At 45.7% G+C, this 12,715-nt stretch overlaps 1 protein-coding gene across 1 annotated transcript; it reads right to left on the bottom strand.

Moving 5' to 3' along the window:
• Positions 1–966: 966 nt before the first annotated feature.
• Positions 967–2,243, bottom strand: LOC118504176. The gene is made up of 3 exons (XM_036038326.1): positions 1,792–2,243; positions 1,604–1,609; positions 967–1,536 (listed from the first exon to the last, which is right to left on the bottom strand). Exons 1-3 carry the CDS (start codon positions 1,873–1,875, stop codon positions 1,264–1,266), a joined length of 363 nt encoding a protein of 120 aa, XP_035894219.1. The 5' UTR covers positions 1,876–2,243; the 3' UTR covers positions 967–1,263.
• Positions 2,244–12,715: the final 10,472 nt, after the last annotated feature.

Genomic DNA, 12,715 nt, shown 5'->3' with positions numbered 1-12,715 from the left:
GGTGGTGTGTAAAGGCAAACCGCGACTAAATGTATGCATGTGAGCGTGTGCACTAGTTCGCGGCTCTATATGCATAAGTGGAATGCAAAATCGACTCCTTCTAGGCGACCATCGCGTGCTATTGTAGCTCAGCCACACTCTTCCCGCAAACGGAAGCAAATAGAGAGGGAGGGAGGGAAGGGCAGGTGGGGAAGGAAAGGAAGATTTTGCTGTGGCGGTTGTTTTAAGTCGTGTTTGTTAAAAAAATGGTTTCATTTCCGTTCGCTTGACCAGTGAAGGAGATCTCACTCCAATATTTCGCATCTCCCCGCATCTTATGCGTCTAAAGCAGAGTGTTTCTTTTTATGCTGCCAAGAGAAGGGGGCCAACGCATCGCACCACACCGTCCGTAGCATCTGCTGTACCTCTATTCACTTTTATGCCTTCTTCTCCTCCTCTTCCTCATCGGTCGCTGGTGGGACAGTACTAAATCATCTATGGTTGCTCAAGCACCAGCAGCAGCAGCAGCAGCATCAGAAGAAATAATCATATCGAAGGTAGCGGTGTAACCTTTTGATTGCTTTCTCTCTCTCACTCTCTCTCTCTCTCTTGCTCGCTCACTTTCTATGCTCCTTTGGCAATGGTTGCTGTTTATGCTGGGAGTAGGACAGCACGAACATCTCACACCAACCCTTCACGTGTGTCGAGCGAGAAAGATTATCTTAAAAACTATCCTTCACCCAAACGCCCTTCCCGCCGTTTGCTTTGCGGTGTTGCTTTTCGATACGCTGACCCATCATCATGATCACTCCCTGTATCGCTTCCTGTACATATTTCTCAACGGGAAATTATACCCCCCCTGTTCTCGGCATCCCCGTGTGAGGTTTCAAAATGTTTGTGAGAGGGTTTAGCAGCTAACCCGGCTGCAAAACAATCGCCACTCACTTACAACTTCCGAAGGGTTCGAATTGATTCTCCCTGCCTGACTTCTCTACTGCCCCGGCTATTTACCGCCGGCTCGTTTATTGATCGTTTTTCCTCACCCGGGAGTGGCGGAAGTTGGTCCTCGTCGATGTGTCGATTTATAACGCATACGAATTACGAATGAACCACCCGGGAAAATACTCGCCCAATAATAATGCCCAAGACAGCATCGGGATGTTTAGCGCGGAAGTTCCGAAATATCTGGAAGAAACCCGAAAAAAAATCCCAAAAGTATCAATGTTTTCCCTCGCTGAGATTGACGAGATTTGGGTTTTGAGTGTTGTGCTGCACGTGATTTCTTTATGCACAACTTCCCTTCTTTTTTTTGTTGTTGGTTGGAACTTTCCCATCTTTGGAAGACGAGAAGGAAAGGGGCGAGTGGAGAGAAGGCAGGGTGCGGCAGCACTTTATGACACATCTTGCTGCCTTTTTATCTACTCCGTGTGGACTTTCTGGGACTTTCCACCGAGAGTGGGTGGGTTTTTGGTTGTTGTGTTGCCTCTGCCTTTTGCTGGCCACGTGTTTCACGTTGGCGCCAAACACTCCTGGCGAAAAATGCTTGACTCTGAACAACTAAAAGTGTGGGTAATAAAAATTATACAGCAACTCCCAAAACATTATCCTTCGAGTGGGAATTTACGTCTTCCTGGTTGAAGAAGAAGAAAGAAGAAAAAAAACGATACGAAAAATATTAAATCTGACTTCCTGTATTGGAAGGAAAAAGCTGTCCGGCCGTCATCTTCACAACAAGATGGCGGCGGCGGCTAGCATTAGGTGAATAAATTTAAAACCAAACCGCACCGAACACAGATAATAATCAATACACACCTTCAGCAAGGTAGGGAACAATTGCTGTCCGCTCCGTTTATATGTGTTTTTTCCTCTTTCTCCCTTTGGCCCAGTGTTTGTCATGCCGTACTCTCATCTACGCGAAACCCTTGCCGTACCGCGGAGGCAAAGGGAACAGACGCGCAAAGAAAAAGATGGCGAGATATGTTTAGAAAAAGAGAGCGAGAGAGCGCGAGCAAGGGTGAACAAGTTTCGATCAAATTAAAATAAGAAGCCATTCATTCGCGCACATTCCGCATCCGGGATTCTCCGGCTTTGGTAGCTTCGAAACAATCGAAGTAGTCCGCGAAACGGAAGACTGCGCCGCTACTAGGATGGAAAGAAACAGGGATGTTTCCATAATGAGTGTGACCGAAGCAGGTAAACAGGACAGGCTTTTTAGTTAACGAGTGTGAAGGAAGTTGCGATAGTGCCGGTATGGGGAAACAAAACGAGAGAGCATAAATATTATATGCTCGTGTGTGATCATGACGGTATCAGCATATGGGGTGGGGTTGGAAAAGAAACGCAAAAAAAAAATACAACGCCCCGACAAGAACTTAACACAGCACTCTTCACCAAAACGGAAGAAGGTCATACGGCGGTGGGCCACTGTATCATCATCCACCCGTTGTCAATGTGTGTGTGTGTAAGGGTGAGTTGATGGTGGTGGGGTGTCTTTTCGCTTCGAATAAAACATCATCATTCGAAAAAGGGCAACTTAAACTAACTGCTGCTCCTATTGAAATTGAGAGAGAGAGAGAGAGTGAGAGATCGAGAGAGAGAGAGAGAGAGAGAGAAAACGAGCCATTGACAGAGCAATGCGTTTTGGAAAAGCGGTTAAACCAGATTGCTCTAGGAAAATGCAATGCTTGATGGACGGGTGGACAGGAGAATGAGGGTGGGGGCCCGGGGGTGGCGGGATTCGGGGGGTTAGCTGTAAAGTCAAGAAAAGAAGCAGAAAATGAAAATTTTTAACGCTTCAACCCTTCTTCATTTATTGCTCCGCTTCGAACGATTAGTTCCAGATGCAAAAATGTGTGTGCAGCGGTGCTACTGTGATTAACAGAAGCAGCAAGAGACACTAAAAGAATCTATGCGTATGGAAAAATTAGAATGTGCTTCCCATTTTCCATTGCTTCAATTGAGTGTCACGGTGAGTTCGTAAACGAGTATTTGAAAGAACAAAAAAACTCAATTATTCATTAAATAATAATAAAAGAATCAAATTCTGGGGAGGGATGAAAGGACAAAAGAAATGAACCGCAATAAAAAAAACACCACACACACACACACACACACACACACACACACACACACACAGACATACACACTACTGCCCACATACTTTTTCGAACGACGACGACGACGACTACTACGATGGCCGATGATTAAAAGTGTTTCCCGCGCGCGCATTCGCGTTAATGCTGCCCGAACAACGCGTTTTTCTACCCAAAATTGTGTATCGCACCCTTAACCCCCCCTGATTCCTCCTTTTTCAGCCACCACTCTGTTCTCCTCCTTCACCCCCTATCCCTCAGCAATTTCCCTCTTTGCCTGGCGTTTTATCACGTCCCGTTAACGTGCAAAAAAAATCCTTCCGATGATGGGTGAGAAGCAGCGAAGAGAGCGTAAATAAATAAATAGATAAATAAATGAACCAACAATTCGGCCACCCGTCTAATACACCGACATCGGGTGGTGGCCCGACCTTTCCGGAAGTGTTCTCGAGCGAGCGAGCGAGAGCGCGCGCGAAAAAACGTGGCCCGTGCGAGCAAGAGGAGTCGAGAGTCTCTGGAGCATTTTTGAGGTTGGTATGGTTGACACACACCCGGAAAGCATAAGAGCATGCCACCCCACCACCCACCATCATGACCCCTCCAACAATCAGCCCAAATGCACCTAACGGTGATGGGAAACATGATCGGGAAAACGGATACAACACCCATCCGCACACACATACACGCTTGAGTGTGGTGTACACGCGAAACGTTCAGTTTCTTCGCTTCTGGCCCCAATTTGTGCTTTTCCCCACTGGCGCACGTGCACATTCTTCTCTTGGTCTCTCTCGCTCGATGTAGAGTGTGTGTCAGAAGCACCGCGGCGAAACACTTGCATTCGAATTTGGAGCTTCCACGAGGGGTGAGTTCCGGAGGGGCGCCAGGAAGGGTGAAGGAATGAATGAGTGAGATGGACAAACGGTTCAACTTTGAGCCAACCTGGTCGAGAAGGGTGGTCGCATTAAATTCAAACCCGCCAACCACACCCGACGAAGCCTTCACGTCTTATGCTCATTCGAACCATGGTTTTCCGCAACATCTCTCGCCCCCCCCCCTCCCCCCCGATACCTCGCACCCTCTCGTTGTTTTCCGCCTTCCTTTCTTGGTGAACAAAAGCTACCGAAAGAATTGGACCTGTCTGTTTTCATAGCGTGCTCGCACACAAACACTCACACACACACACACACAAGTGCGAGAGTTAAGGTAAACGATTCCGAAAAACTGGCCTGCTGCGCGAGCAAATGCTGGTGCGATGGAGAAAACGGGGTTGCGAAACTACTTTGTCAATGTGTTTAATGTAGCTGTGGGGGGAGGCAGGGTAAGGTAGGTGAGGGGGAAGCTGGTGGCGGGAATCTCCCAACCATGTGTGTGTGTGTGTGTGTGGCTTTGCTGGATGACTGATGCTCGCTCCCCCCTCTTGGTTGGGAGGCGATGGATGGTTTCGATATTCTTTTCCCCATTCCACGACCACGTAGTATGTAGTATCCGTGACAAGGTTTTGCCGATTGTCGAAGCGGGGAGCAAACATTGATTTTCTCCTCTCCTGATGACGCTGGGCTAAGGTGGGGTGAGTTTTTTTGCTGTGCCTTTTGGGGCTAGATGAGATGAGCAGGGCGGGTGTGAGAAAAACGAGCGAAGCGAAGAGTTATGCCGCTATGTTATGACAACTTAGCAACCGCTGCCGCCTGCTACAGTGCGTGACTTATTTTTAGCTACAGCTATGTGAGTCAGTTGCTAGAATCAGGTCGTTGAAATGCACTTTCTTCCTTTCTATCCTTTTTATTAATAAGAAATAAAGAAAAGAAAATAAAAATGAAATTACTGTTTCGAATCCTAAAATCTAATAGTATGTACAAATTTTTTTTTGTCTACTATTGATGACATATTTGTATTTGCAAGATATGTATAAAAAAGATGAATTTTCAAGATATTGCATTCCATTACTCTATGTCCCAGAGAGCCATGGCATGTAATGAAAATATGTATTTCAATTTCATGCACCATTTTACAGCGCGGTCCGGTGGCGCTGGCCGAGGCGAAAAACTGGCCATTTTCATGGGGCGGTCCGGTGGCCGAGGCGACAGCGGCGCCGGTCTTCACAAGGCAGGGCCGGGGTTCAAATTCCATCCAGACCGCCTCCCCGTACGAAAGGCTGACTACTTTTCTACGGGTAAAATTAAGTCACAGAAAGCCAGAAATGGCAGGCCGAGACCTCTCGAGGTTTTAGTGCCAAAGAAGAAGAAGAAGAAGATTTTACAGCGCCAACAATTGATTTGGGGCTATAGTAATAAAATTTTATCCGTAACAAGTTTTATCTCTGAACGAAATTATTCGGAATAAAGAAATACATCCAAAGACTGGATATTACTGCTTCGAGTTTATATGAGCTTCTTTTTTTCGGGAAAAGACTAAAACATGTAATAGAAGAAAGATTAAAATCACTCAACATTGTTGTACAACTTTTCAAATGAAACAAAAATTTAAAAGGAAACTAGCCTTTTTTCGTAGCGGGTTTATTGTCATTAAGCATGGATCTAGAACGACCTTAGCACTCATCCAAAACAGGAGAAAAATTAATAAAAAAAACTGTACAAAGTTAGTTAGTAAAAATATTTTTGAGTAAGTTGAACAACTTCCCACACAGTCTCACAGACTTCAAGCTGGCCTCAGCATCAATAAATATATTTTTTAGGGTCAACATATATTGGGAAACTGTATCCAATAATTTTATTAAATAAAAAAGCATTTAAGATTCTATAATCTCTCAGCAAAACAGTTACAGCTATTTTTTCCCCCTTATTTCAAGATAAATTCCTGCCCGGAGTGCTTCGAAAAGTTCGAAACGCACTGTTTGGCTACGCAAATCTTCTCGCCGTAAATTTGCTCGATACCTTCTTGTCGCCGCCGTACCAAGTATACCACCACCAACATCCCCAAGGAACCACCCCTTTCCAACCACCCTCTTAAACCAGCGATTGTGCTCCGACTCTCTCATTGTCACCACAGATATATCCGCTCACCCCGTATCTCTCTAAATCCCATCCCTTCATTTCTGCCTTCCTCGTGCACACCATCCCTCCAGTCCTCGGGTCCACCTTTCTTCACCCAGGTCGAATTTCTGGTTTCCACAGGTTACTTCGACCAAACCGAAAAGGTGAAATGATTGATGTTTGGAATGTCGCCGCCCATCACCCCCCACATATTCTTCTTTCCGCTCTGTCCTTTTTTATCTCTCTCGCTCGCTCTCAAACGAGGGAGGTTTAGAGCATTGCTCTCACGCGATTTATAAGATGCGCCACACTAACTGTGGGGGGCGGACTGGGTGGATGATGATGATCGTATGAATGTGTGTGTGTGAGTGATTTTTGTATTGTAAATTTTGTATCCACGTTTCATGTCGTGCTCGATACACCCGATGCCCGCTTGTGCGTCTTCATTTTCTCTTTTGTTCTGCAGGTTTCGAGGGATGCTTTGCCTTCATTTGTTTAACCGCATTTATCCCCCCGTTTCGACCTGTTTGTACGCTAATACGCTTCCGTTCGGTTCTAGTGGTGCCGAGGGCGGTCGGTTGTGTCTGTGTATGGGTTTTCGATTTTTCATTTCCCATTCCACCCTTGTTTCCTTCAACGGCGCTCAGGTTTCCCACAAACCCTCCCTCCCCCCCCGCGACCTTGTTTGTTCCGATCGTTTCAAGGAAGAACTGTGATTTGAAACGCATTCGATACGTTTGTTCTTTATGTCTTGCTACCGCGCCTGTAGCGTCACGGTCACGGCACCAACACACTCAGCAAACCCCCTCATTTTTTACTGTTTGTACAGGCCGGGTGTCCGGCCGTTCGGACAGGGATTTTATTTGGAGTGGAGTGGAATTAAATTACCCAATCGCTAGAGCTGGACCTCGTACCGGAGCCAGATACAAGTGTGTGGATCGTGTCGCACCCATCCAAGTAGGCGAATCAAACCCCCCTCTTACACGCGAAAATCACGTTCGAAGCAGGAAGGACATGATCAATATGATTAATTTAGCGCACTTGGGATCTCCCCAACCCCCGCTGGTTCATACACCGAGTCACTGAGTGTTAGTAAGCGTTTATTTTTGGAAAGACAGCCAGATAATCGCGCTCTTCAGCCTCTGCGTGATAAACGTGTCCGTATGCCACGTTGCTAAGGTTACGGTACCGATCGCTATGATTATGTCACCTGCCATAAACCGAGTCCGAGAGTCATCAGGACACATGAGGGCAGGTGGGCACAATGACTCAACCGGAGGGTTTCGCTTTGTTCCTGGAGGCGGATCTTATTAAATACATCCATAATTTATTCAGTTAAACACACACATACAAGGGAGAGAGGGAGATACTAATAAAAGCTGCAGGTGGAAAGAATCCAGTGTGGGGTACACCGTTGACAGGCATCGTACAAAAATATAACTAATCCAGTCATGATTCATGGTGAGGCAACTAAATCAAATGGAACCAGACTATCAGACACTCTCGCTCAAAACTTCTTCCCAAACGCCTCCGCATACCTCTGGGGCTGCCATCTTATCTTAGTTCCAGAATATGGACCCTGCCCGCCTGTAGGGAAATATTAATATCCATGGCTGGGCAGGCACGGCAGGCGTGGCACCAAAAGACGAGACGCGATAATCGTTGCGTGTTGCTAAGGGCGAACCGAAACGAGGGCATATTATTAGTGACATAGTTATAAAAAAAACAGAACGCGCAACAACTCGCTACACATAAATACGCACACATTTGCACACAAGAGGGCTCCATACCATTGACGCGCGCGTACTTAAATGACGCTGTATGATGCCGCAGCGCAGAATGGAATTTCACCATGCGGTTAATGACAGTAGCAGTAGTGAATCATCATTGACAACGCATGACGAAAGAAAATGTTAATTGGGACATTTATGAAATATTTACTCTCGAGCGCTGTCCTCCTCTCTCTCTCTCTCTATCTATCCCGCTCACCTTCAGTATAATGATTTAAATTTCAAATTTTAAAATTTGTAAATGTTTGATCGATTTTCACTCGAAAAACCTAATCTTTATCCGAAAATATTTGCTCTTCAATACCACAATGGAAACATCCGGAATCATTCCTCACAAACACACACACACATATAGGAATCTAATAAAAAGGCATAAATGTTACATCGCCGATCATCATCCACTGCCCAATAAAGTAATCGGCTGGATGTGCTGGTTGTTCAACTGGCGATAAAACTTCTTAGCATGGTTGGACGTGCACCTCACAACCCCTCCCCCTCCACACCTTCCTTCTCTTTCCCCCCTTCTCTCGAGAACCAGACCCGTTTTGCTTCGAATAAAAATTAGCATGAGCACATACACACGTCTTTTGCCCTTGTAAGCGATACACATTGCGGATCTCCCCATTCACCCACCAACCCCTGGAGAGCCACCCCTATGTAACGTGCTGAGTAGGTGTGTGTGTGTGTGTGTGTGTGTGTGTGTGTGTGTGTGTGTGTGTGTGTGTGTGTGTGTGTTTTGTGCCACACAGAATGTTGTTTTAACGGCCACACACTTTATCCAGTTGCGCACACCTGATAAATCCATCCCTACCCCCTTTGTGAGTAACCACATGGAATTTAGCAGCGAGAAACGACTCCCCCTTTTGTTGCCCTTTTTTGTCACTCCTCTTCCCCTAGTGTACCACGCCACCCCTCTTCCTGGAGTGCGTACACGCACAACGTGTATGACTTATCAGCTTGATGCCGTTTTGCGGGGTAAAAATTTACGTCAGCTGGAATTATTTTATTTCACCACCCTTTTTTTTGTATCATTTTTTTGTTGTTGCTCTATTGTTGTTTGGGTCGAGGTCTTTTACTTCTTTTCTTGGATTTCTGAGTGTGTGGGTTTTTTTATCGTCTGTTGTCTTATGTTCGCGAACGAAACGAACGCGCCACCGGAAGGAAACACGTACGCAAAAAAAAAACGGTGAGCGATTTTGCGAGCGCTATGATCGGTGGGTGATTTTGGGGTTGTTCGAAACCATTAAAACATAGCATAGTAACGGTTTTATCCATTTATTATCTTGAGTTCTGTTTGCGCTATTGTAAGCGGACTCGAGTTGTTGGTTTGTGTGGGTGTAATGATGATGTAAAGCACACACACACACACACACACACACATTCGGTGGAAAATCGTGGCAGAACAACAGAAGGTGGGTTGAGAAGGAGGAGAAAAAACGTCTGCCACGTATGCAAAAATAATTAAGATACGCGATGTTCCCGATGATGATGCGGATGATGAGGTACAGTTTATGCTTTACCGTTGATGTTTTCAGACTCCCTCCCTCCCTCTCTCTCTCATGATTCTTTCTCGCCTTCTCTTTCTCACATGTGGATGTGTTTTTCCCTTTTCTTTGTTTAAGGTCTGTTACGGTGGTCATCCATTTCTTTACCTGTTTACCTTACGCGCGGCGTCCTTCAACGCGTATGAAGCAGTTGGGGTGGTAAACCACACACACAAACGCACACAACACCATCACGCGCAACCCGTTTTAAGTTTATTATACCAATTTTTGTTTCACTTTTCCGACCACCGCCCCCCTCGGGGTCGGGTTTACCCAGGGTTTCGCGTTGCGGAACATCTCCCGACACGCTGCATCGGAATGGTCGCCGGCGCCTCCAACCCTTTTTGCCGGACGTCTGTTTTTGGAAAGTTTGGTTTTGGTTGTCTGTTGCCTGTCAATGCAAAAATGAATGCGTGTCGTGTGTGTGTTCAAAAATGTTGTGAAAAACCAAACAACCAGCGTCCGGGAACTGATGTGGCGCCCACGGGTTTTACCCGACAGATTCCCGGTCACGGCAGAAACGTCACCAACTGCGAAGAAGCAGCAGAAATGAAGCGTCCCAGTTCCCTGCATGCCATGGGCGCCCATGATTCGCCTCACGAGAAGATGAAACTACCCCGGGAAGCAATCACGGTGAGCATTATTGAAGAAAAAGAGCGTCTCTGTGTGTGTGGCACAGACACACTTCAAGAAAAAGGAGAAGCAAATAACCGGAATTTTATGATGATCGATCTCGCAGTTCAATACGACAGCACTAATCAAATTTAGCAACACTGTTTTACAAAGCGCCCGTCCGTGTGTGTGTGTGTGTGTGTGTGTGTGTGTGTGGGTTGGGTGTGATTTTATGCTCTTGATAGCTGCCACAAGATGCGTATTTGTGTTGCTATAGCTACCGATTTTACTTGCAGCTCAAGGTGCAAACAGTGCGCGCGAGAGAGAAAGAGAGAGAGAGCTGCACTATCGAGAACGGGAGAGACTGAACGCGACCTAGATGGGGAGGTCTACCGATGTTAGTCATCCGCCAAAGGCAAACCATTTTGACGCGCGCGTTATTTCACCCATCGTCAATTAGTTCGAACATAATGCAACAGACAGAATGGGTAGATAAGAAAAATGAGTGCTTGAGAGAGAGGGAGATATAGAGGCAGAGACAAAGATCAGCGCCATTATTGTAAATGCTCGGTGGATAGAGAGTGGATATGAAAACGGCTAATAAGTGCGCGGTTTCACTGTCTGACTTGCATGGATATGTCGTCGATTGTACGATTGGTTTGCTACAACCAACTTGCTGGTGGTGTGGAGATGGAAAAATACCAGAAATTGAGAGAAACAAAAAAAGGCGAACAACCAAAATGGTCTTCCTGCACTTCCCTTATTTAGGCAGTTGTATTTGATGCGGGAGGAGGGTTTTTATTGGTGTATTTGGTGCGCTAGTTTGGTGCGTCCCAAACCTCGACTTAAATATTCATCAATGTTCGAACGAGGGGTTGAAGGGCGATCAGGCAAGAATACTGCCATCCGAACGCAAGGTTTAAGAAGCACACAGTAGAAGGCGTTGTTGTGGTGTTTTGTTGGCAAATGAACGGTGAAGGTTAGAATACATATGGCGCACGAAGAAGTCATTAGGAAGGGCTAATTTACGTAATTTTAATTGCAAGTATGAGATCTCTCATAAGTAGATGCCGTAAAGAGGAGATAATTACTGGAAAGGTCATCAAAAATGAGACTAAACTTAGAGTAGTGAATGGTAGAAACTCTAGAACCTGTCTAGACGAGCAAATATTGCTGGGATTTACCAGGAACGCAAAATCTCGTTCTTAAGCCAGCAGAGTTGCTTGTTTTACTTGTGATCTATCTATGTAGTGGAGATTTATCTAGTCGTTGACGATGTGACGTATCTTCACACGGAAGAACCGGCTATCGAATCCCGTCCTGATCTATTCCCCGTATGCAAGACCGGGCGATTCAGCCACGGGTAAACATTTAGTCAAGGAAAGCATAATATGGCCTCCATGACCTTACAGATCATTAAGCCAAAAGGAAGACGCTGCTGACTAGTTTACTCCAACATTTCTGTTGCCATGATCAAGTAATTGAATAAAAAACTATACATGTCCAAACATGTTAAACATGTTAAAACTACCTCATCGTAGCATGAGAGATCAGGCTCGCAGCTTCTAGCGATTCTTTACTGTCTAGCCCTATTACGAGAAACGTGTGCCGGTCCCTGGTCCAGACGGAAGATCCAGGGTTGTTGGTCGCCTATGGAAACACAGATGATGATGATGATGCTTCAACTCATTAATGTGACTGGCCTACTGTGATTCATCCGTTTCAAGACTCGTTTCGTTATCTCCAATTATTTCCATCGAAAAAAGTGGGATTAATTCTTAAGTCCATGTTCATTGTCATTGAGTCATTGTTGAAAAAATTTTCAACATTTATTTGCAAAAAAAAGGGAATATGACTCATTTTTCAGCATCCGCATTTAACTCATTTGTTTGAGGGTGTTTTTTTTTTTTGCTCCGTAATCCTTTTAGAGTGCACCCAATTGAGAGACACACAAAGGGTGTTGGAATTTCCAGTTACAAACTTTGGAATGTCTCACCAATATTCAACTTAAATTGATCGCTTCGAGTATCGCGTGCTTAAGGTTTCTTTTCTTGCCACATCCAACCTCACAAAATCAATCGTTGTGCTAGCCTTTTATGAGCTAGTTTAGCTGCACAATACCAACAACCGTCATCTTTGTAATGGGGTCGTCGACGACGTCCATGCTCACAAACACCAGCAAAAAGGGACAGTTTTTTTTTCTTACTGGTTGCTGGTGAATGGTTCTTTGTACGCTGTTTGCAAATTAATTTAAAAATCGATCGACCGTAATGTTGCTCCGTCGCGTGCCACCAGCAATCGCGCTCTCTGGCCACGCGAGAGTGTCGCTTAAAAAAAAAGAAAAATGGTATCCAAAAATGCATTCCACAACCTACGACCTCTCCAGCCGGGCCGTGGTCACGACCGATGTGAAATCGTATCGCCTCAAGTAGCGTTTGTTTGGTAGTATTTGTTGAGCAGAAGCATAAACTTTTCGTCCCCAGCCCCCCAGTCGGCCCCACTTTCCCTTCCACACCGTGCTCGGTACGAACGGTTTTTCAATCGCACCAGAAGAAGTAGCATCCGAAAAAGGCTTCATCACTTGCCTTCTCGTCCCTTATTATCCCCCTTCAACTTGGCCCTTAATCGTCTTGAGACAGTGCGGTATTGATAGGCGAGCCGTGCGAAAGAAAGAGAAAACGAACCACAAGGGGGGAGCCGGGCAAACT

Source organism: Anopheles stephensi, chromosome 2 (assembly GCF_013141755.1).
Source record: "Anopheles stephensi strain Indian chromosome 2, UCI_ANSTEP_V1.0, whole genome shotgun sequence".
NCBI classification, from domain to species: domain Eukaryota; kingdom Metazoa; phylum Arthropoda; class Insecta; order Diptera; family Culicidae; genus Anopheles; species Anopheles stephensi.
The sequence above is the reverse complement of the archived record's forward strand: the minus strand, read 5'-3'. Positions and strand labels throughout refer to the sequence as shown.

Coding starts and splice junctions, on each gene's coding strand:
- LOC118504176 (XM_036038326.1), bottom strand. CDS start 1,875: ATGACAAACACTGGGCCAAAGGGAGAAAGAGGAAAAAACACATATAAA.